We start from the raw sequence: 22066 nt of genomic DNA, 5'->3' as shown, positions 1-22066 counted from the left end.
AACCACCGCGAGGCAGCACCAGCGCCACCACTGCCATTTTTCGTCGTCGTCATCCACCATCGCAATCGCCTCGGCCCGGCAACCCAGGTTGGTCAACCGCGTGCCGCCAAATTCGCGGAATTTGCTTATCTGCGAATGGCGCGTCAGGAACATTTCGAAATATATCGAAACTTCGACCGCTAACCATGCAGATGTAGACCGTCCACTTGCGAGCGCCTTGATCGAATCGAAGACAAAGAAATCCATGTTCGAACAGTTTGCGTCACGAAATATCAGTGTGTGTTGTCAGATTATAATATAATTGAAAAATATATTTTATAAACCTATAATACAATTTCCAGAAAAATACTCTAGACCTTTATACTTTCTCTCCTAAAAATTTCCCTAGGGCCGATTGTTTTTGCTTCTTTCTTTTTAAATAAATAAAGATAGATAATAGATGAAGAACAGTAAAATTTTTGACTGTACTTCCGAAAACGCCCATGCTTCGATTTAATTCAAATTGTGGAAATATAAAGAATTTCTGACGACTTAAAAATTTTTTTAATGTCGGTAAATAAGAAATTGATAATTTTTTAATTCTCTTTGCTTTAGTTTATAATTTAATTTTCGTTGTATTGGCAATATCCGTTGTTTACATCACACGTTAATAGACTGATAACAAGCGCTGTGTAGGGGAGAGAGGTCAGGGATGTGGTACGAGCGCAGGCAAGGAGGGGAGGTGGAGAGAACGAGAGGAGAGACAGAGCTCCTTACATAAGGATTTTGCTAATCTTTTCAGTATCCATTATTATTAGTATATTGTAGACTTATCCATTTAAGTAAAAGGAAGATTTAAAAATTATCGAAAAATTTTTAAATCGCCGAAAATTCTTCTCTGCTTATGTTTTCTTTATCTAAAGTGAATCTATTTTTAAAATTTGAATTAAATCGGAGCGTGGGCATTTTCAAAAGTTTCCAAAATTTGGATAATAAATAAATTGGAGCATTCGGCTACTAAACTTTTTTTACTCTTTCAAAATATAAAATTAATTTAGTTAAAAGGTTAAGTTACACTAAAAATTAATTTTAAAAAATATACATATATTAAATTAGAAAGTCATAATTATTACATTGATAAAATTTGATTATACCAATTAAAATAATTATAGATTATCTAATATATTTTATATTTAATTTGTAAATTATATGTGATATTGTTTATGTGCTTTAATACAGTTAAAGTTTAATATTAAATCACTGAAAATTAACTTAAGTTAGATTAAAAATTATTAACTTTTAATGAGTTACCACCTCAACCTTGCCAAAAAAAGAGCCAGTTTAATGAACTTTCTCTACTAAAAATAAAATTTAAAATTCGCGCGCGATTCGGTGCGACGCAAGCGGCCGACGATTGGCAGGCCTGCCATCGGATCTCGCACTCTCACGACGCGACACGGGCGAAAGAGGAAGGGTAGTATTCGGTCTAACACATTCAGCCATCGTGTATACTCGTCTACCGTGTGAGACCCCGTTGCAAGTCGGGTAACCGAGAATATGTATGTGCGTATTGTGTTGCACGAACGACGTAGCGCCTTCGAAACGTCGTCGTCGTCGTCGTCGTCGTCGGCGGGCACGGCCTAGCTCGGCCCGGCTGCAGTTTCCCTCCGCGCTGTTGCCCGCGCACGGTATTATCGCGCATATCCGACGAGGCCCCCCCGAGAGGTGTGTGCGTTCCGCCAGGCGGGCGAGGTGCCGCGAGAAAAAGCGGGCGAACGAGCCAGCGAGTAAGCGAGAGCGAGAGAGAGAGAGAAAAGGAGCAAGAGAAAAGGAGACCCCGCGTGCGCGCGCGCGCTCGCGCGCGTGTGTTCTCGCGCTCGCGCCTTCCACCGCTGGTTGCCTGCGTTCCTGGAAACGACGCTGACACGCTGACGCCGACTTCCCGACGACTTCGTACGGCGGTTCGGTTTCTAGGGGACGGACCCGCGCGCCGCAACGAAGACACAGGCCCAAGGCTGACCACCGCTGTGTCACGCGACACTCTTGCACGGGCTACTAAGATGCCCGACGTAGCTGCGGCCAGCAACGTCAGCATCGCCGGAGCAGCAGCCAGATCACGCAGGGTCTACCGGGCCGCGCATTTCGACTTCCTGGCGAGTGGCACGCTGTGGAACCTCCGTTCGCACTGTCGACCAATACAGTGATACGCGCGGATACTACCGGGGTTATATTTATGGTTGTTGCCAGGGAGCATGCTTGGGATTCTGGAGGGACATTCGCTTGAGAGACTAGTGCGGATGCGACGAGACGTACGGATGGACGTGCAGTAATAGTAATACACTTTGAAACTTGGCGACTGATCGATCGATTGATGATCCGTAGACTTTACAGAAGGTTGTATGTGTATGCGTAGATGTGTGATACATTTGATGGTCCTTGCGTTTGAAGAATAATAGGAAAACTATCATTTGGTAGAGAAGTACCGAACCATCTGTCTCTGCGACAGATTTGCATTTGTTGCATCATCCTCGCTTGTACATGGTATTCAAAAGGTTCTTTTCTTTTCTAAATAAGAGTTACATATATGTAGTATTACAGATTACAGTTTAATACCTAAAAATTTCCCTTGTTTTACAGCGTATCGATTCTAGATGTGATTGTCAGTTTTCTTTTTGAGAACCATATTTGAAAGAAAGCTGCTCGTGGTGTCCACCAATGTTGATTTAAAGAAATTGAGACGAATATTCTGTCAAGATGTGTGAACAAACGGAAATAAATTATCTGGATGGAGATGTCGTCTGGGTTAAACTAGGAGCATGCTGGTGGCCTGGTCAAGTCATTGGGCTGAACAATTTGCCAGAAGATGTACAAACAGAATTTCAAAAGAAGCCATTAATAGCTGCTGTAAAATTTTTCCAGGAAGATACCTAGTAAGTTGCAAACATTTTAATTTTATTGTATAATATTAATTTTATAATGTTTATTATTAGTATATAGAGGAGAGAAGAGGGTTATAAATCACTATTTTGTTTTATTTAAACGACTCAGTAAATTGCTTTTGTCTCATAAGCTGTATTCTCATAATACTGTATGTTCTGACTTGTTCTATGTTTATAAATTATGCTTATTTATCATTTAATGGTTTGTAATATTCATCTATTGAGACCTATACCAATTTTATATTATTATTATATTCTACAAGTCTCATGCGTAAATTACTTAATTCTATCATTACTTGTCATTACTTTAATCTTAATTTTCTTGATTTATTTTTTCTGCCATTTATTGTGACATAAGTTATTTGTGCATCTCTTTCATTAATTCAGTGCCTTTCAATATTTATGTATATGTAAAATATTCAAGTAAAGCTTTAAATCAGCTCTTAAGCTGCTGCCTCATCTATTGCAAGCACTTTCTGGTTACTTTTATATTGTCTTTGATCTTTCTGTCACTTTCTTTACCCTTTTTTTTGTATTTCTCAAAATAACATAAGGAATATACGTCTATAAAACTTTCAACAACTTATATATTGAAATGCAGCCTTTATGTCAAGACAATAAATACTAATAACTAATGATCATGTTATAATGTCTGTGTAAACAAATAATTTGGACAGTTTTCTCCAGAATCCAACACAAAGTATATGAAATATTGTGAAGTTCATAACTCCACAGCTAATCCGCAATTGCATTCTCTCTTTTATTATACATAATTTTGATACTTAGATAAATTATTTATGCAATCCGTTATATAATTTTTCTGTCTTTCAGTGAATTTGTGAAAAATTACCAACAGATCTACAAGTACAATTGTACACTTAAAGATGAATTCATCAAAAAGGGGATGGGTAAGTAAAATACAAATTATAATAAATTTAGTTACGTTTAAAATTATTAATTTTTTTTTATGAACAGATAAATACAGGACCAAGAGTAAAGACGGTTCCAATTACATGGACAAATTCCCAGGCGACGTGGAGATGGCGGAGAAGTTGACGGGAGGAAATCCCAATATATTGCATCAGGAGAAATTCTGTCCTGAAGAGAAACCGGATATCTCTGCTCTGTTTGGTGAGAAAAAGATCCCGAAGAAAAAACGCGATCGCGAGGAAGGGCATAGACGAAGCGACGGCACGAATATCGCAAAGAGGATCACGCATCCGCGCTTCCTGCGCGGCGAGAGCGATCACGAGGTTCGCATTCGCCAGCAACCCAATAGCTTACCATCGACTCCAACAAGTGCGGGTTCTCCAGTATATCGCTGTCACTTCTGTAATTTCACCTCCTCACGCGTTAACGTTATTATTTGTCATATAAAGAGTCATCGATCATCCGACGATTCGCCGTCGTCACTGTCGAAGGTGAAAACTTACTCTCAGTCGCGCGGTAGGAGTTCTAATACGAGTACGCCGAAACGAAAGTACGTGAGAAAGGATAAGAGTCAGTCGAGTAAAAAGAAGACTGAAAATAGGTCGGAATCGGTTAAACGGAGGCAGAGACAGACTGAAAAATCCAGTAAGAAAAAGAAAAGCGATCCCGAATTACGGGAGAAGCTGTTGGCCGATTGGGATGACGAATCAGATGAAGAGGCGAATGTCGATATAAATAGTTCTCTAAATAGTAGGCTAAGCGATTCGCCCGTGAAGAATTTGTCGAGTGCCGATGACAGTAAATACAGTGAAAAGAATAATGTTGTTGAAAGTGCAGAGAATAATGAAATTATAATGGAAACGGAGAAACTGCTCAAGGAGACTGAGCAGTTATCCTCGATACACATGATACGGGACTCGTTAGATAGCCTGCATGCTTCAACGAACATACAATTTAGTTTCGACAAGAAATCTGATTTTGAAAATTCCAGAAAGGATATCAAGACCAGCGACAAATCTAACGAAACGTTAAGCAAGTCACCAAAGAAGGATACTTCAGGTTCCGAGAGTAGCGAGAGCAAAAATGCTTCTGAAGATAAAGATGATAAAAAATCGCGGCTGGCATGTTTCGATTTTGATGAGGATGATTTGAGTGAGCCCTCCATACCACCTGTACGAAAAATTCCCCGTGTTTTCGGCGAGAAGAATTTATCTTTGAAGAAAGAGATTATCAAAGAATTTGAAATGAGCCAAGCCCTGAAAAATGAAATTAAGAGAGAAGTGTCTGACAAAGTATCCGAATTAAGTAAGAATATGGAATTAAAAGCTGACGAGATAATGGAGATAATACAAGGTAGGGACAACCAGGAGGAAAAGGATGCCGATGCAAGTGAAAAGCTCGATGAGAGCGAGGTACAGGGTAAAATAAAGCCAAAACACTTTGGTGAAGATAAAAAGGAAAATAAAACTATGCAATCTGATGATAGCAAACAAAAATCTAATACTTGCGAAACGGTAGAGATTGTAGAAATATTTGAAATTGAAAAAGGAGATGGTCATTCTTCGAATGCTGCAAAAAACATTAAAGCGAAATTTACGACTGCGTCCAATATAAATAAAGAAGTGTCAGAAAAAAAGGACGAAACAGATATCGATTCTAGTGATGAAAAATTACCACAATCCGAGAGAATTGATTCAGAAGACGCAATTGCGGAATCTAATGACAACGCTTCGATGAAAGAGGCAGACGACACTTTGTCGGAACGATTCACTACGGAAACTGAGGATGAAACTGTGTCCGAGTCTGCAGAGACTATGCCTGAACAAAGTGAAAATTCAGATACTGATATGTTAGACCAAAGTGTCGAGAGTCTTTCGGGAAACATTGGCCAGACACCAGTTAAAAGAGGAAGAGGACGACCACGTAAGAACGCGAGATCACCTGGCAAGAGTATTAGTGCAAATCAAAGTCCACAGACGAAAACCAATAGAGGCAACAAAAGAATTCGCCTGAGCGAAAGGATCGAAGTCGAACGAAAAACCTCGGACTCCGATACAGATCGTTCATATAGTGGCAGAAGACGTAAACCGAATAAGAAATACCTGGAGTCCGATATATATGTTCAAGATACTGATTACAAGGCGTTTAGGACAGACGAGAGTCAATCAGAAAGTGAGACTAAGATTTCCGAAAGGGCCACAACCAAATCTAGACGAGGCAGACGTTCTAAAGGAGCTAACAAGAGGAGCAATGAAGTCGTCGCTCAAATGGACAAGCAAGAAATAGAAGTATCCGATCAAACACCAACTGTGGCTGAGAACAATGTTAGCATCTTGTCGATGGATGTAAAAAACAAAGAATCTATTAATAAAATAGAAACTTTTTCCGAAGTAGAAGAACCATCCGAGATGAAACACGATGAGAAACAAACAAAATCTTTAAGCGAAACAGCTACTGCAAAAATTGACCTAGATGTATCTTCAGAAAATGTAGAAATGACAACGTCAGTCAAAGAAGCTATAGATAAAAAGGAAATTAAGGAAATAGAGCCTAATGTAGATAAAACTATGAAAAAAACATCTGAAATAGAAACGAAAGAAGATATATCAAAACAAAATGAAGATACAGAAGACTTGAAAGATTATGTAAAACCATTGATCATAGAGCAAACTGAAAATACTACTGATAAGATTGAAGTACAAGATACTTTGAAAACAAACGTGGATATGCTGCCGCCAAAAAAGTCTCAAATAAAAAAATTTGAATTGTCACAAATAGATTTTTTGGATGTAGAAATTCAAGCTAACAAAAGAGTGGAAGCTGAGTCTAAACCTGAGTCTCAGCTTGATCCTGAGTCTCAATCTCAGGCACAGCCTCAGCCTGAGTGTAAAATTAAATCTGAACCTACAATTGAACTTCAAATCAAATCTCAACTTAAATCTCGAAATGATACTGATGAAAAAGTAAATAAGGAAGGTGAGATAAAGGCAACGATAAACAAGGCAATGAACAAAAGCGGTATTTTTCTCAATGCTGAAAAACACGAACAGCCAAGTTTCAAATTTGAGAAAAAAGTATTAGATGTAAAAGTGCAAGAGACGCAATCGACAGAGGAAGTGCTACAAAAATCGCACGAGGTTAATCAACTTAAATCGAAATCACCAGAAAAGTCGCCTAAAACAGATGATGTGGGAAATGCACCCAAGAGTCCAACGAAATCGTTAATCGAGCAACAATTGACGCCTAAGAAATCTCCAATGCAAACGAGATATAAAGGCAGATTTACTCCAGAAACAGGTAAAGGAAAAAAGGATAAAGATTTATTCTTAGAAGAAAGACCAGCCAATACATTTCAGGAGGCTTTCCTGAAGACTTTACAAATGGATAAGAAAAAGATTGTAGTTGAGAATGTTGAAGTGTCATCTAAAAAGAATATTGTAGTTGAAAATGTTGAAGTGTCGGCTAAAGGTAAAAAGGAGAAGAGAATCATCAAAAGAAAAGCCGACGAGATCGAGTCGAATATCGCTGCTATGTCCCAAAATAAAAAAATCGGCAATTCAAACAACGATTTGGTGGTTGCCAAAAATATCGAAACCGCAGAAAGTATATCGATTATAGATAATCTTGGAAATATTGAAGTAGTTGTTGAAGAAAAGGTCGAGAGCGATACTAAAATTAAAGACAATGTTCTCGAAACTGGTAACGAGCTTGGCTCATCGTCCAGCGAACTTATCACGTCACCATTACTTCAATCAGAAACATTTGCTATTTCTGAAAATAATATTAAAAAATTAGATGAAATTCCGAAAACAACTATAGCTACATCATCTTTATCATCTGATATCAGCGTACCGGTGAAAAAGCGTGAAATGCCGCGAATAATAGAGAATGTGGCGTTAACTGAACCGATGCAGATTCTCAAAACAAAAGTGTTCGATAAAACACTGCACAAAGGTGTGAAGCACAAATTGGAAGTGGATGCTGCAAAGAAGAGCGATCAAAAAAGTGGCCCAAAAGCAAAAATAATTAAAATAGAGACACTGCCATCGAACAGCAAGGTGAAACCTACTGTAAAATCCAGCTCACACATGTCTTTGACTAAAAAACTTCAAGTATTAAAGACAGAGGAGACAGACGCGCTTCTGGAGGCGCAGAACAAAGAGCAAGGCGTAGCTACGTCACAGACTATCGTTGCCGCGCCGGTAACCGAGAAATATGTGCAACAGAGTACACAGAGTCTGGCGGACATGGAACTAGACATCAACTCAATGCCATTTGTACTCAGCGAGGACGTGTTGACACCGGAGAGCATCGAACAGATGCCCGTTGTTATATCTTCCATTATACCAGCTTCTAGCTCAATTCCAGCTACGCTTTCCTTCACTCCAACTACGCAAATTGTATCACCCACTCAGCAAGGTCAATTCAAGATCGCGACCGAGACCACCGCAACGGAAACATCACCAACGAAGAAGAAGAGCGGCGTACCGACAATACTGAAGACTAAGAGCAAGCCTAAACCAACCGTCACAAGCGTTAAACCGTTGGTACCGCCACTCACAGGCGGAGTGAAAGGTTTAAAATTTCAAAGCGCTCAACCGTCCGGTAAAACACCAGCAATTCTGACGCAGAAAGGTACCGCCCCGGGAAAATACGTCGTCGTGCAGACCGCTGGTGGCCAACAGCTGCGTTACAGTGTTCAGGGCAAGGCCGGCACTCAACAGAAAATTGCCATTCCTACTAGCGGCAAGGTGGCGGGCAACGCGCAAGTGATTCAGCAAGGTGGCAAAGTTGTTATATTGACATCAGGACAATCTTGCCAGACTAAGATGGTGCCACTAAACATTTCTAAGAGTCTCGGCGGCAAAGTACAGAGAATCGTTACAAGCAAAGCTCAGCTACTATGTCCGATTAGTCCACAGGGTAATATAATTGCCACTAAGACTATCATCGCGCCAAAGGCCGACACCGCCGGTACCACTGGCTCACCTACCACGTCCAAATTAGCTACCAGCAGTCACAAAATTATCAACACGCAGGGCATAATCACGTCCAAAGGTGTGCTCACTCCGATTTCAGGTACTATCGGTAAAACGGCATTATTGGGTACGTTGTCTCAGGGAATTATCACCAAGGATGGCATCTACACGCCGATCAGTGCTTCGGCTTTGAGCGGGAAGACCATTATTAGCTCAAAGGCTCTAGTTACCAAAAGTGGAACGACTCTTTTGACACCCCAGGCTCAAAGTCTAAGTGGCACGAAAGCGATCTTGACACCAGTGTCTCAAGCTATCACTGGCAAAACTATATTAGGTACGCAAGCGGTCGTCGGCACTAACAAAGGCACCATTCTAACGCCAATAACCGGGCAACAGGTCAAAGCCATTGCTGCCAAAAGTAGTCCGGTTAAAGGCGGTAAAGTGCAATATCAACTCCAGCAAAAGGTACAGCTGCCAATATTGCAAAAGTCCCCGAAGGTACCGATATCGGCCGCAGGCTCGCAAATAAGAGCAGCTTCCGCGAAAGCACCGGGCAGCACCGGGTTGATCTTGCAAAACGCTGCTAGTCCTGGTGCAGTATCATCTCAAAAGAGCACGTCGCATAGCAAAAAGATCGTTAAACAAATGATGGTGCAGACACCAGACACCTCAACTATTCAAGGCGTCGCTTCGCCGAGCGGCAGTGCACAGCAACAAACGGTAACAATGATGCAGCAAGTGCAACAGCCAAAAGGCAAAGCCGCTGCTTCGCCGACTGTGCAGAAAGTCATTGTTCCTCGAGGTGGCAGCCGTCAAACGAAAGCTCAGCAAAAAATTATTGTCCAGAAAGTGCAAGAGCCAACTGCGTCGGTGGCACAGAGTACTCAAACGAACAAACGCATAGTCGTCGCAACCACCACCGCCACCGCCACCACTACTATTGCTACGACCATCGTCAGCACACCAATCGCCAAAACAGTCGCTCAGTCGAAACAGACAACTGCCACGATTTCCAAATCCTCTGTCAAATCTCAGGTCTCGAGTAAAGCGCAGAAAAATCTCAACGTCACTATGAACTCGGCGAGTACCGCCACCACTATGTCGAACGTAAATGTTGCCACGGCTAGTACCACCTTATCCTCGCTGGAACCAATCGCGCAAAAGAAGGCAAAGACAGATACCTCTCAAAAAGAGCAGGATAAAACCGAGAAGCTTCAAACTGAAAAATCTGACGCAGAAAAGGTGGAGGAGCCAAAAGTGGCCGCTCAGCCTCAGATCATGGCTCTGCCAACGGAGAGCAGCGACGGCACGCAGACTTACGTGTTAGTGACGATAGACGAGCAAGGACAAATACAGCCGCTCGATAACAATACCCTTATGTCGTTGGAGGGAACCACGCAAAACCCAGACGGCACGAGAACCTTGTACATAGATCCTAGTTCTCTGGGAGAGGCGGGAACCCTGGACAACATCGTTCTTCAATTTGACAACAGCGTCATGCCGAGCATTCAAACAGAGGCCGGTCAAACGGCTATTGTGACCGAGAGTTTTCCCGCGTCGGAGGTGATACAGACGGGATCCAATCAGGACATACTCGCGGCCGCCCTTGCTAACACGGACTTCCAGCAAGAGATCAATCTGCCAGAGAATCAGGCGGGTAGCGTCATGACCCAGACCGGCCTGACACAGACAAGTCTCATCAATCAGACCATACTGCAGTCGACCATTATACCGCCAACGGAACCGATATCTTCACCCTCGGTGCTGGAAACCTCGCTGACTCTGAATCAGCCGATTATGACACCGCTTGAAGTGCCAAGTAATTTGCCGATTCAGTCGACGGATTCGACTGCCACATCGGTGGTCTCCACCATCCCGTCTTCCCTCGAGTTACCGATTACCATTACGAATCCCAGCATCTCCTATATATCCGCCACGGGGGAGACACAGATTCAGATCCCTGGCAACTCTATGCCGGATATCGGTGAGATCATAGAGAGTCCGGTGACGGTGGCGCGTGGAGAAATCGCTCGCTCGGAGATTTCCGCGAACACTCAGTACGTAGTGATCCCGAATATCGAGGATAATATCGCGGTCGCGGAGACGCAGAATGTGGTGCAGGGCGCCGAGATCACGATCGCGCCGTCGACCACGTACACGGTCACCCTGCCGAATAGCATAGTGCTAGAAGAAAGCTCGCAGGTGCAAACCACTCCGTCGATGCCGATCATCGACGACACGTATGTCGCCGAGCAGACAACATTTGTGGACGTGCCGGTATCGGAGATGCTGGTCTCTAAGGCGCCGGAAAACACATGTTCACAGCAGGATATCACGGTAACATCGGAAATGATCGTCTCCTCTCATCCAGTCTCATCACAAAAATCAATTACATCGACCGACAACAAAAACTTGGACAAGGAACAGCAACCCGCGACATTACAGGAGGTCTACTCTTCCCAAGAAATTCCAAATACATCCGAAGAACTGATTTTGCAGCAATCGGCTAACGAGGATACGGCTTCGAGCACCATGGAAATTACACAGGAAACTGAAAGTGAGAACAAGAAGAGTGCAACGTCGATGACCGTAGATGAAACCGCCTTGATAACGTCTGAATTTAATTCGCAGAAAAGAAAATCAGAATGTAAAGCCGCGAGCGAGTCGCACGAAGCGAATGCAACAGATAAGCTGAAACGGCTAACAGTTTCTGAAGAGTCTAGTGATAAAGCTAAATCGACAGACCAGCAGGTAGCAGACACGTTAAATTCCTCGAAGGACGCGCCTATGGAGTTGGACGAAGCAGTCGAGCCGGATCTGTTTGTCAGAAACAAACGAAGTGCAGAGGATTGTCAAACTGATGAGCCATCTTCGCAGGAAGAATCGGATAGACGTCGTCTGCGCCGAAGCATGGAACTACACAGTTTTGAAGACGAGGAAGAGGAGGAGACGGCGATCGCGGAAGCTAGTCAAGAAGCGCCTTCGCAATCTCAATACGAGCGATTCAACGTGTCCGTAAGCAGTGACTCCACGGATCTACCTAGTCAATCCGCCTCCAAGTTGGAGAGCTCATCGGCGGGCGAGGCCACACAGTCGATGGCGTACGAGCCAATGGAGACAGACGAGGAGACCGTCGTGGCGGAACCGCCGTCCCAATCTTTCGAGCATACGAAAATCAACGAGGCGTCTCAGTCATACGAGACTTCGGCGGAGTCCAATGTGAACGCGCCGACGCAGTCCTTCAACGAGATCGCACAGAGTCAGGAGCGGCCCAGCGCTGACGAAGCGATCGACGATCAGAGCTTTCCCACGCAGAGCTACGAAGTCGACAAGGGTGAAAGCATAACGGAGAATTTAGAGACCGACGCGGAGATCAGTCAGGAGGGTAACATACCATCGCAATCCAACGACGTAGGCGCCGATGGTATTGGCACATCGTCTGTGTCAACTAATAATTCTGGATTGAACGAGGACGAGACGGCGAGTTCGTCCTACGTGCCGGAAACACCAGAGAACCAGGAACGCGATCAGGATCAGGAGAGCGCGATAAGCACATCGTCGTACGAAATACCGCCATGCGAGGAGCTCAACATTGCCTCGTCCAGCGTGATACCGGACACGTCGGTCAGCGAAGAGCACGCCGGCGAGATCCACGACAATGGTGTCCCGGAGATCCCGACTTCTTCGTCGTACAACCTGAATCCCGACATTACGTCAACCCATCACGTAGACTCCGTGCCCACTTCCAGCTACGAGGATCAGGTGATAGTCGAGCAGAACGTGTCGACGTCGTACGAGGTGCCGATCCCGATGACCGGCTTGGAGGAGACCTGTTCGCAGAACTTTGTCACAGAGAGTGGCGATCATCACCGGAACGAGCCATCCAGCTACTACCCTCGTCACCAAGAAGTGACGGCCAGTTACTACGAGTCCGTAGATCAGGATGCGAACTCGCGCCTGGGGGAGGGGGAGGATCCACATGAGGAGCACGTGACGCCCGGCGGCTACTACGAGGGCAATCCTCAGGAGGTGAGTCAGAGCTATTTCGCCCCAACCGGCGAGGAGACGGCCAACTACAGCAGTCACGGCATCTCGCCAAGCTATTACGACCCCAGCAGACCCGAGAGCGAGGCGAGCCAGAGTTACTACTCCACGGATGATCTGGACGGCAAGAGCACGGAGCAGACAGCCTCGTCGCCATCGACCATCGAAGCGTCGCAGAGCTTCTATCAGGAGAGGTCGAGCGAACTGAGACTAAGGCAGCAGGGTGAGGCTACGCCAACATACCCCGAGGGATACCCAGTGGACTACACCTTAGAAAACTCGCCGATCGAGAGGCACGATCTTGTGGAGAGCTCAGTACCAGCCACTAGGCCTATGGACAGGTAATATATCGTGGGAGGCAATGGTAACGATCTTAGTTCCCGCTTAAAATAGATTATTGGACGCTTCCGCCTGGAAACTCTTGAATCTATTTTTAAATGTAAATATAGACGCGTTAAGTTAATTATAATATTAAATAAGCGCTTAGAGACTTAGACTAAGGTAAAATTTGGCGTTAAATTTTATTGTTAAGTTCCTAGATATATAAGCGAATGCGTACGAACGTGCGTTTAAACATGCTGCAACAAAAGAAAACAGAATAAAATAAGATCACGAATGTAATCTTAGGATTCGCAGTACACAATTTCATCACTGCGTTGAAATAACATTTATTTTGATTTTATTGTCGTCGACGTTTGATATGGTGAAGAAAAAAATGTCCATACAATCGCTAGAGTAAATGAAAAGAGGAGCAAGGTATTTATATATAAAGGATACATTATTATTTTTTCTTTGGAGTATCATAAAGATTCATTGTTCATGGATGAACAATTCTCGATTTCTCGTCAATATTTCTGTGTGTCTACGATGGAGCAATAGTGAAAATCGCGCACGATTACGCATAAAGATTGCTTTTATCACGCCGAGATAAGAGGCATGATAATTGCTGGTCAAGCCAATTTTATACGATTGCAACAAAAGAAAAATATCCACAACCTGGGATTTCACTGCTGCTCCATAATGTCAAGTCATAACGTAAGCAGTTATTCATTTGTAACAGATTCTAAGAGATAAGAGCTCATGTAATTCTTTAAGACAGGAAACAGAGCCGTAGCAAAACCTAACGGACGTCCCGAATCTTATTGTTAGTCTTCAATCTCCAAACTATTAACTGAGACTGATAACGTTCTCGCTTGTCTCTTTCACTCTCTTCTGTGTCTGCGGCAGCCGTTCGTTTTGCCACGGCTCTGAAAGAGAAAAGAGCACAATATTTCTGATTATATATCCATAACGACGTATATCCTACATATAAAAAAACCGCGAGAAACAGAGAGACACTTCTCGGTCTATCGTTCAAAGACTTAACTTTCCCTGACTAAATACATTGAGCCGTGCCTCGCTTTGCTCAATATGAACAGTGTAATTTTTCAATAGCGATTTGTGAGTCGCGATATAGAATGTGCAAGGCTCTGAGCGAAACGAGGGTCATTCTCTACTAGCATATGTTTAGTTATAGAACCAATACAATTACATATATAGATGTACGTATATGTATATACATATACATATATTACACATGTATGTATATGTATATATACTTGTGTAACATACGTACAGATATATATACATATATAGATATACATATATATATAATAAAAATATGCTTATTATTTCACTTATATAAAGTGTACCTTGTGTGCTAATGAGACGAAGATGTGAAGAGCGAGCAAAGGTTTTGATTGTTACAAAATCTGTCGTATTTGAGACGTGCGTAACTAAGTTAGTCCAGAAAAACGTTTGTAAACGCGAAAAAATTGTAATTGCAAAATATGCTCTAAAAATTGTTTTTGAAAAACATCTCTTCTTACCGCGCGATCCTCAAACATAACAGATTTACCAAAATGTCATAAGAAAAAAAATTATATTCTTTATTATAGTCTCACGTTATATCAAGAATAAATCAATGTTTTTATTTCTCGTGGCGTTTTTAATTATGGTCACGCATGTACATATTATGTTGATATTGGAAGATTTAAAAAAATTGTGTATTTTCATGTCAAATATGACTCGACATAACAATATTATGGTAGCATATAAGAAAAAAACCTGAGAAATTTTTAAGAACGGACTGAATTGTTAATGTTCTGTAATTAACTTTTTTTTTTTTTTTTTTTGATATATATGTATATAAATGTACGTATGTATCAAAAAAGATTAAAATTTGTGTATATTTACAGACGCATATAATACTGCAAAATGAGGAAATATAGAGCTACATTTTTTCTATTAAAAGAAAAAAACGAAAAAGAAAACGCTATCTTTCTGAACAAGATTTGTTGACTTTATTAAATTCATAAATGGTATAAAGTGATGCCGAACGAGTAAAGTAGCTTTCCTCTACGTTCACATGTCGATAACAATCTGATATTTTCAACACTAACAATTTTATCTATTTACATTTATTTCTATTGTGTGCACCATATACACTTGTAATTAAGAATAAAATAAATATATAAATATTTACATAACTGATTACATGTATAATGAAAATATTTTGTTGCTTCTCTTTGCCTCCTCTACTACAATAAACTGCATTTTGTAATGGTACAAAAATAATATTTTTATAGTTAGGCACGCTTGTCAAAATTGTGATAAAAGAAGTGACGTATTTAATATCACATTTTTTGTTTTTTGTAAATTATTCGTCTGTAGATTTCATATTTTTTTATTGCATACATGTAATTGAATATAATAATTACAGGCGTTAAAGTTTAAAACATTTACAAAGTGTTATATCAAGTCGTTATCGAAATCACTGGAAAAGTATCAAGCAAAAAAATAATTTTTATCAAAGATTTATTAATTAAAATACTCCCAAAATACAATAAATTATATTAATATGTTACAAACACGATGTGGTCGTTTTATATACAATGTAACGATAATCTACTGTTTAAAAAGAACACTATATATGATTTCGCTGTATATACATCAGTTTTATCTGATTACTTTCTCCAATACTGCGCAAATTTGTGAAGTTGTTCTACCAACACAGCCATCACCGCGGTGACCGATAAATCTAGAAGATTATGCACATAGTGCACAGCCTCTTCGTCGCTCAAGTCCAGTCGCAATTTATCCTGGACTTTCTTTACGGCTTTGTCCGGTTCCAGGGCGATATCGGGTACACTGGCGTCCACCATCAATGAAAATAGATTCAATATCAAATTGGCGTGTCTACGCAAATGTAGGAATGCCGTGTAACACTGCTTTCGGAATTCATGGTAATGTTCGGAACCAACACCACCCATAGCTTCGACCATCTCCTTGCTAAGCTTCATCGGAGGAGGCAAAGGTTTTGGATCTCTACCCAGGATATATCCAAAATCAATGTGAAACAGTTTGCCTATGAATTATAAAATACATATTGCGAATTTTTTTGTATATTTATTTTGCAGAGCATTGGGTAATGTAATTTTTTAAATTAGATTCTAAATAACAAAATAATTACAATATGGGTCATCAAATAAATTTAATATTTGTATTTAAAATTTATATAAATAACAAAGAAATATTGATTCTTTTATATAAGAACGTATTTTTGTATTAATTTTTTTTATATAGGTAATTTTTAATTTAAGAAACAAAAATTAATAAGTGAAAGTTTGTGCTTTAAAAATAACTAGTTGAAATTAAATTGAAATTTAAAATAACCTAAATTAAAAATAATTATTTTTCTCTATTATTTTTAACTTTTTAAATAGTTATATACTACTTAAGGGAGTTCCTCTGCTCAGGCCCGGCACAACAAGTGGCACAGGGATTCAAGTAAACAAAAATATTCAAATGATCATTTTGTTGTCTTCTTTTTTTTTGCTTTATATAATTTAATATAATTTAAAGTTAATAATGGTGAATATAAGCAAAAATTCGGCTATAAAGTACTACCTTCATTACTGAAATAATTTTTTTTTTAATTGAGAATAAACATTCTCCGCTATTATACCACCCTTAGATAACTAAATACAACAATTTGAAATTCGTGTTATATCACTAGTACACATTTACCACAGTTACGTGATGTATTACTTCGATTATTGTAAACTTTTTTATCTTGTCAATTATTTCACTCAAACGAGCAAGTGCATCGTTTCAAAAATTTAACAGTACTTTTCTGGATAGCTAACAAGATGTATCGTTGTAAAGTTTCATTAATATCTGTTCATTACTTCTATGTTTAATACGACAATAAAAACTGAAAAATCCTGAAAATTCATCGATTCCCATAAGAGCCCATTTTAATAACATATTTAATATCAAAATAACTAGCTAGTTTAGCTTTCTGAAATTTTAATAGTCAATTTATATGACTAATTTGAACTTCTCTACAAAGTTTCATGAAAATCTGTTTATTTTGATTCAGCAGTGGAACTGCCTTAACCCTATTCTGTTGAAGAGAAACATCTCTTTTCTGACACACTCTCATAAATATTAGAATTAAAACATACCTGATGCTGTTAAAAGTAGATTATCCAAGTGGCGATCGCCGACACCCAATACATACGTAATTATGCAATAACCAGCTACAATTGGAACAATATTTAAATAATGTAACATTTATTAACTTTTTGTTGAGTTACATTATTCATGCTTACCACAACTGCGGACATAAGTATCCATGACTTCAGGTACTACTCCGTAGGGTCCAGTTTCAGAGGGATGATGCTTTCGAAAGAAATTCAATATTGATCCTTCGTTAGCCAAAACCTCCGCAACCGTTGTAGATTCGATAAATTGTACAAAACCATGCTTGGTACTTGTTGCGAGTACTCTGAATAATAATAGAGTTGATTTAGACGATACCCTTGCGTAATATTATATTCGTCACCTTTTATATAATAGTTCTACCTGTATGGAGTTAATTTCAAATCCAAATTCTCTCTTCTTAACAATTTATCCATAAGCGCTATCGTTTGCAAAATTAATTGATCTTGTCGTAAATCATCTCCGTGTTTAAAGATGGCAATGTATTCAGTATTATCTGTCGTCAAGAATGTGAGTTTTGATGGCATAAGCGCAGACTTGAAAAGACTTGCTCTATGAAATTAATAAAACAAATATTGTAAATGTAATATGAACGTTAATGATACATCAAGTAATTTAAATGTGTTACTTTTCTGGAATAATTCCCTTGATACAAATTTCAGGATCCAAAGGAAAGGGTATCGGCTCGAAATTCGAGAAATTAATCTTGAACGCCGGATCTGGATCCGTCAATAATGCTCTCAATCTATCAGTTTTTTTCTTGCGATTTCCACTTTCTCGCGCGACCGCTTTTACCAAAAACACCAGTTGATCAATGAACACCTTCTGCCGTAAGAGGAACGCTCTTCTTTTTTGCCAGATGATATTCCCCTGTGCTAACATCATGGAAAACATTTTCATTACGGTAACATACATTTCTCTAATTCGCGTATCTTGTTTAGCGCTTATCGCGGGATCAAGCTGATCCTCGCACTCGATAGAGAGATACCAATAAAAATAATTAGCGAGCATCGAGTTTTGACAAGCACGAGTAATTAAAAACGATGCTAGATCCATAAGCGGTTCTTGGCTCGTCGATAGTTGACTCTCAGATTCACTAGACTGTAAATAAATATAAAAATAGAGAATGTTCAAATATATAATAGTCTAATACATATTTAACAGAGATATCTCTAACTCACAGTAGTAACCGGGGTAGATGTAGAATCGCTGCTTCTTATGTCTTTATCCAATTTATCAGTTTTCTCGAGTTTCTCCGTTTTGTCCAATTTTTCACTTCTTTCTAACTTTTCGGTGCTCCAATTCTTCGACTCTACTCTTTCCTCCTTTTCCTTCAGCATCACTTGATAAGCAGCCTTAATACTCTCAAAATCTTCATACTTTAATGCTTGCACTAATTGCAACAAGTACAACATTAAATCATCATCAGGCGCTTGATTAAGTCTGCTAATCGCGTATCTCCTAATAGCAGGATGAGTAAACGCAGGTCCTAGTAGTTCTAAGGCATCCTCAGGATCTGGTGGAGCCCATAAAGCTAGCATCTCCAAAGCTTGGCGCTCCTCACCAGCGACTTTCCAGTTAACACATTTTACAAACTTGGTCAACGCCTTCTTCTGACTAGATAAATAAAATCTATACTTCCAAATCAAATCTTGTTCCTCGGTAGAAAGCGCAGTTGTCGGGGGATATCCCAATATCTTGTTCAAATCATCCCGTACGATCGAAGTGGGTTTCAATTCGCGAGTATTACCACCACTACGTAAACTACGCGCTAATTTATGGTGTTTTGCTTCCACAAGATTATCCTAGAAAAAAAAATTAAATTTTTACGTCCATGACGTATATAGTGCTTGAAATATGTATCATTCTCTTTTGCAAAACCTTACTTGTAAAATTTCAAAGTCAGGAAGTGTTACAACATCTGGCTGTAATCTATGTTGAAAAACCTCATCACCATCTTTTTCATAATATACAATTGAATACTGCAATAAAAGAAAATAGATACATTAATTTCAGAATTAAAGGTAGTAAAAAATTATAAAAATAATAAAGGTAAAAAATTAATCATTTTTAGCTTAATTAAGTATAAACTTTTAATTTGGACGCAATTTTTAACAGAGTAATTTTCTGTTCATGCAATGTAATCAAACTAATTTTATGAGCCATTAACTTTAACTTAAATTACTTAATTTAGTTTTTAACTAAAAGAAACTCATCAAACTCAATAAAGATTTTACACACAAGTGTACAAAATTTTATCGTATATACGTACCGGTACACCATCCATTGTTACTTCGGGAAATTCTATCATCAAGTACAAGTATTCCGATGCTCTCTTCTCTCTCTCATTAATTAATTCGATCTCTCTGAAAGTTAATCTGTCCAACCAATCGATCTTGTTTATTTGTCCGTTTCTGTGTTTCTTCACAAGCTTTGCAAGCCTCTGCATCTGTTCTTTCCCATGATCTCTAGCTTTTCCCGGGGTGCTAGTTGGAACACTGCCATCGGCCTCTATTCCAGGCCACACTCTAAGATCCAGCATACCTTGTCGATACACTCCATGCTTGCCGAATAACGATATAGTCGTACCACCCACTGGAATCTGTCTACCAGGCCCTGCACAGTCGTACAGTGTTATACACAGCTGAGCGTCACGTGGCAAATCCGTGTAGGAAAGTGGTAGATATACCCACTGGTTCCAGCTAAAAATGCCGTAATAAAGAGATTTAGAGATCTATAGTTTAGCATTCCTTAATAAAAGTTTTTCTCAGAATTTTTCAGAATCTCTGTACAATTTTAAAACTTTAAAAAATTTTTCTAGTCTTTTTTTATTTGAATTAATACTTTATAGAAATGTTGAAAAAGTCTACATCTTTAGAATTCTTCATATATATAAATTCTAAAATAACCTGAGATTTTTAAGATTTCTTATTGCATAATTCCTAAAATAAAATGTTATAAAATTGGAAAAAGTTTAAAGTATCTTTTAGAAATTGTAAGATGAGAAATCTTAGAAATCCATTTTTATTCGAATTAAAGCATTTTTCAGAAATGTTGAGAAAATCTACATCTCTTTTAGAATTTTTCATATATATATATATATATATGACTTGTAAAATAGCCTGAGATTTCTAAAATTTCTCATTTTTAAATTTTTAATGTAATCTTATAAAATTTAAAAAAGTTTAAAGTAACTTATAGAAATTGTAGGATGAGAAATCTTAGAAATCTTAGAATATTTCACAAAAATATAAACAAAAAACTCTAAGGAAAGATGTAGTCTTTCTCTATATTTCTAAAGTGCTCCAATCTCTACAAAAATTCCGAGAGCTTTTATCAGGATACTTGAATACAAGATACAACGTACTTCCAGCGGGTGGTAAAGTGCTTGTAGGCGGTGTGCACAGGCAGGGCCAAAGGTCTACCACCAGCCCACACCTGCAGAGATGCAGCCAAATCCCCACGAATTCCGCCACTCTCATACAAGCCCGAGTACTTAAGTAAAGGATCCAAGAGCAGCTCGTCGTACTCGGGTCTGTGTCTCTTGCCCTCTAACGTACCTCTGTAAAATAATAGAACATACAATACGTGACAACGTTACGTCTCCAATGAAGACTGCCAATTACGTCGGCAATCTGCGCTAAAGATAAAGACCGAATATTTCCAATACGTGTCATCCATACACACGCACACGCACGTATGTTAATTACCATGATCCGATTATTTCGTGTCAGTATAATTAATGGACGTGTTTGTATCATATGGATGGAATGCAGCGAGATGTCAAGACTTTTTCATCGCAACCTCTCAGATCCACAGTTACGCGGTTATAAAACGATAATAAGTAAATGACGTATGCAATCAACTTACATCTTAATTTGTATCCTGGTATCTAACGAAGAGCTGTAGACGTAGAAAAACTTGTCGCTCGTGTTCTCCATCATGCCGATGTCAATTATAATCAGAAATACTTATCACGTATCCATTTCCGAGAGACCGTGCATCACGGACCACATTACTCCATACTGTTCAACACCGTTGATATTCGCCTTGATTAGGCATGGATTTTATAAATATATACATAATTAATCCATGTGTGTGATCATTGCACACGCATAACGTTCGTTCACGCTCATCGAGAACAAGATTGTCCCGTGCGTCACGTCGTCACGATCAAATTTATCTAATTGTGAATTGTGAGATTGTTGTAAGATTTACTTCCACGAGATCATGTGAAACTTATACACCATCGTCGATAATGTAAAGCGCTACGTTATCAAAATTAAAGCTATGCAAAACAGCTTCATTAAAAGTTTTTTAAATATATATATATATATGTGTATTATATTATATGTGCAAAATATTCAAAAAGAATATGCTTTTCTAAATCTAAAAGATTAATTTAGAGTTGGATAAATTAAATTTTAATAACTCATAAAATTAAATTAATGTTAAAAAATTAATTTTGAAAAGCATTTTATGTTTTAAAAAATGATTAATTTTTTAAATTTAGATATATTATATAATATATATAATCTTGACTCGAGATTTTTGCATTATTTTAAAATCTTTATAAATTTATTGCAATTTTTAAAAAATTAATTAATTTTTAGAACATATATTTTAGAATACAATTATTTATAGATATAA

At 39.2% G+C, this 22066-nt stretch overlaps 2 protein-coding genes across 2 annotated transcripts; one reads left to right on the top strand and one right to left on the bottom strand.

Moving 5' to 3' along the window:
• The first annotated feature begins 1402 nt into the window (after positions 1–1402).
• On the top strand, positions 1403–15403 carry LOC105829115 (serine-rich adhesin for platelets). Its single transcript, XM_012667771.3, has 4 exons — positions 1403–2531; positions 2617–2909; positions 3750–3826; positions 3894–15403. The coding sequence occupies exons 2-4, from the start codon at positions 2734–2736 to the stop codon at positions 13214–13216; spliced, it is 9576 nt and encodes a 3191-aa protein (XP_012523225.1). The 5' UTR covers positions 1403–2531; positions 2617–2733; the 3' UTR covers positions 13217–15403.
• A 473-nt stretch (positions 15404–15876) lies between these two features.
• Positions 15877–21360, bottom strand: LOC105829108 (phosphatidylinositol 3-kinase catalytic subunit type 3). Its single transcript, XM_012667763.3, has 10 exons — positions 21287–21360; positions 20784–20978; positions 19689–20118; positions 19303–19398; positions 18598–19221; positions 18045–18517; positions 17780–17968; positions 17527–17702; positions 17380–17454; positions 15877–16277 (listed from the first exon to the last, which is right to left on the bottom strand). Exons 1-10 carry the CDS (start codon positions 21358–21360, stop codon positions 15877–15879), a joined length of 2733 nt encoding a protein of 910 aa, XP_012523217.1.
• Positions 21361–22066: the final 706 nt, after the last annotated feature.

This window comes from Monomorium pharaonis, chromosome 11, assembly GCF_013373865.1.
Source record: "Monomorium pharaonis isolate MP-MQ-018 chromosome 11, ASM1337386v2, whole genome shotgun sequence".
Classification (NCBI taxonomy): Eukaryota; Metazoa; Arthropoda; class Insecta; order Hymenoptera; family Formicidae; genus Monomorium; species Monomorium pharaonis.
Note: the sequence above shows the minus strand (reverse complement) of the source record. Positions and strands in the feature narration are given on the sequence as shown.

Coding starts and splice junctions, on each gene's coding strand:
- LOC105829115 (XM_012667771.3), top strand. CDS start 2,734: ATGTGTGAACAAACGGAAATAAATTATCTGGATGGAGATGTCGTCTGG. Junction 2,910..3,749: donor TTTTTCCAGGAAGATACCTA/GTAAGTTGCAAA, acceptor TCTGTCTTTCAG/TGAATTTGTGAAAAATTACC. Junction 3,827..3,893: donor ATTCATCAAAAAGGGGATGG/GTAAGTAAAATA, acceptor TTTTATGAACAG/ATAAATACAGGACCAAGAGT.
- LOC105829108 (XM_012667763.3), bottom strand. CDS start 21,360: ATGATGGAGAACACGAGCGACAAGTTTTTCTACGTCTACAGCTCTTCG. Junction 20,979..21,286: donor ACCAGGATACAAATTAAGAT/GTAAGTTGATTG, acceptor ATTATTTTACAG/AGGTACGTTAGAGGGCAAGA. Junction 19,222..19,302: donor CTGACTTTGAAATTTTACAA/GTAAGGTTTTGC, acceptor TTTTTTTTCTAG/GATAATCTTGTGGAAGCAAA.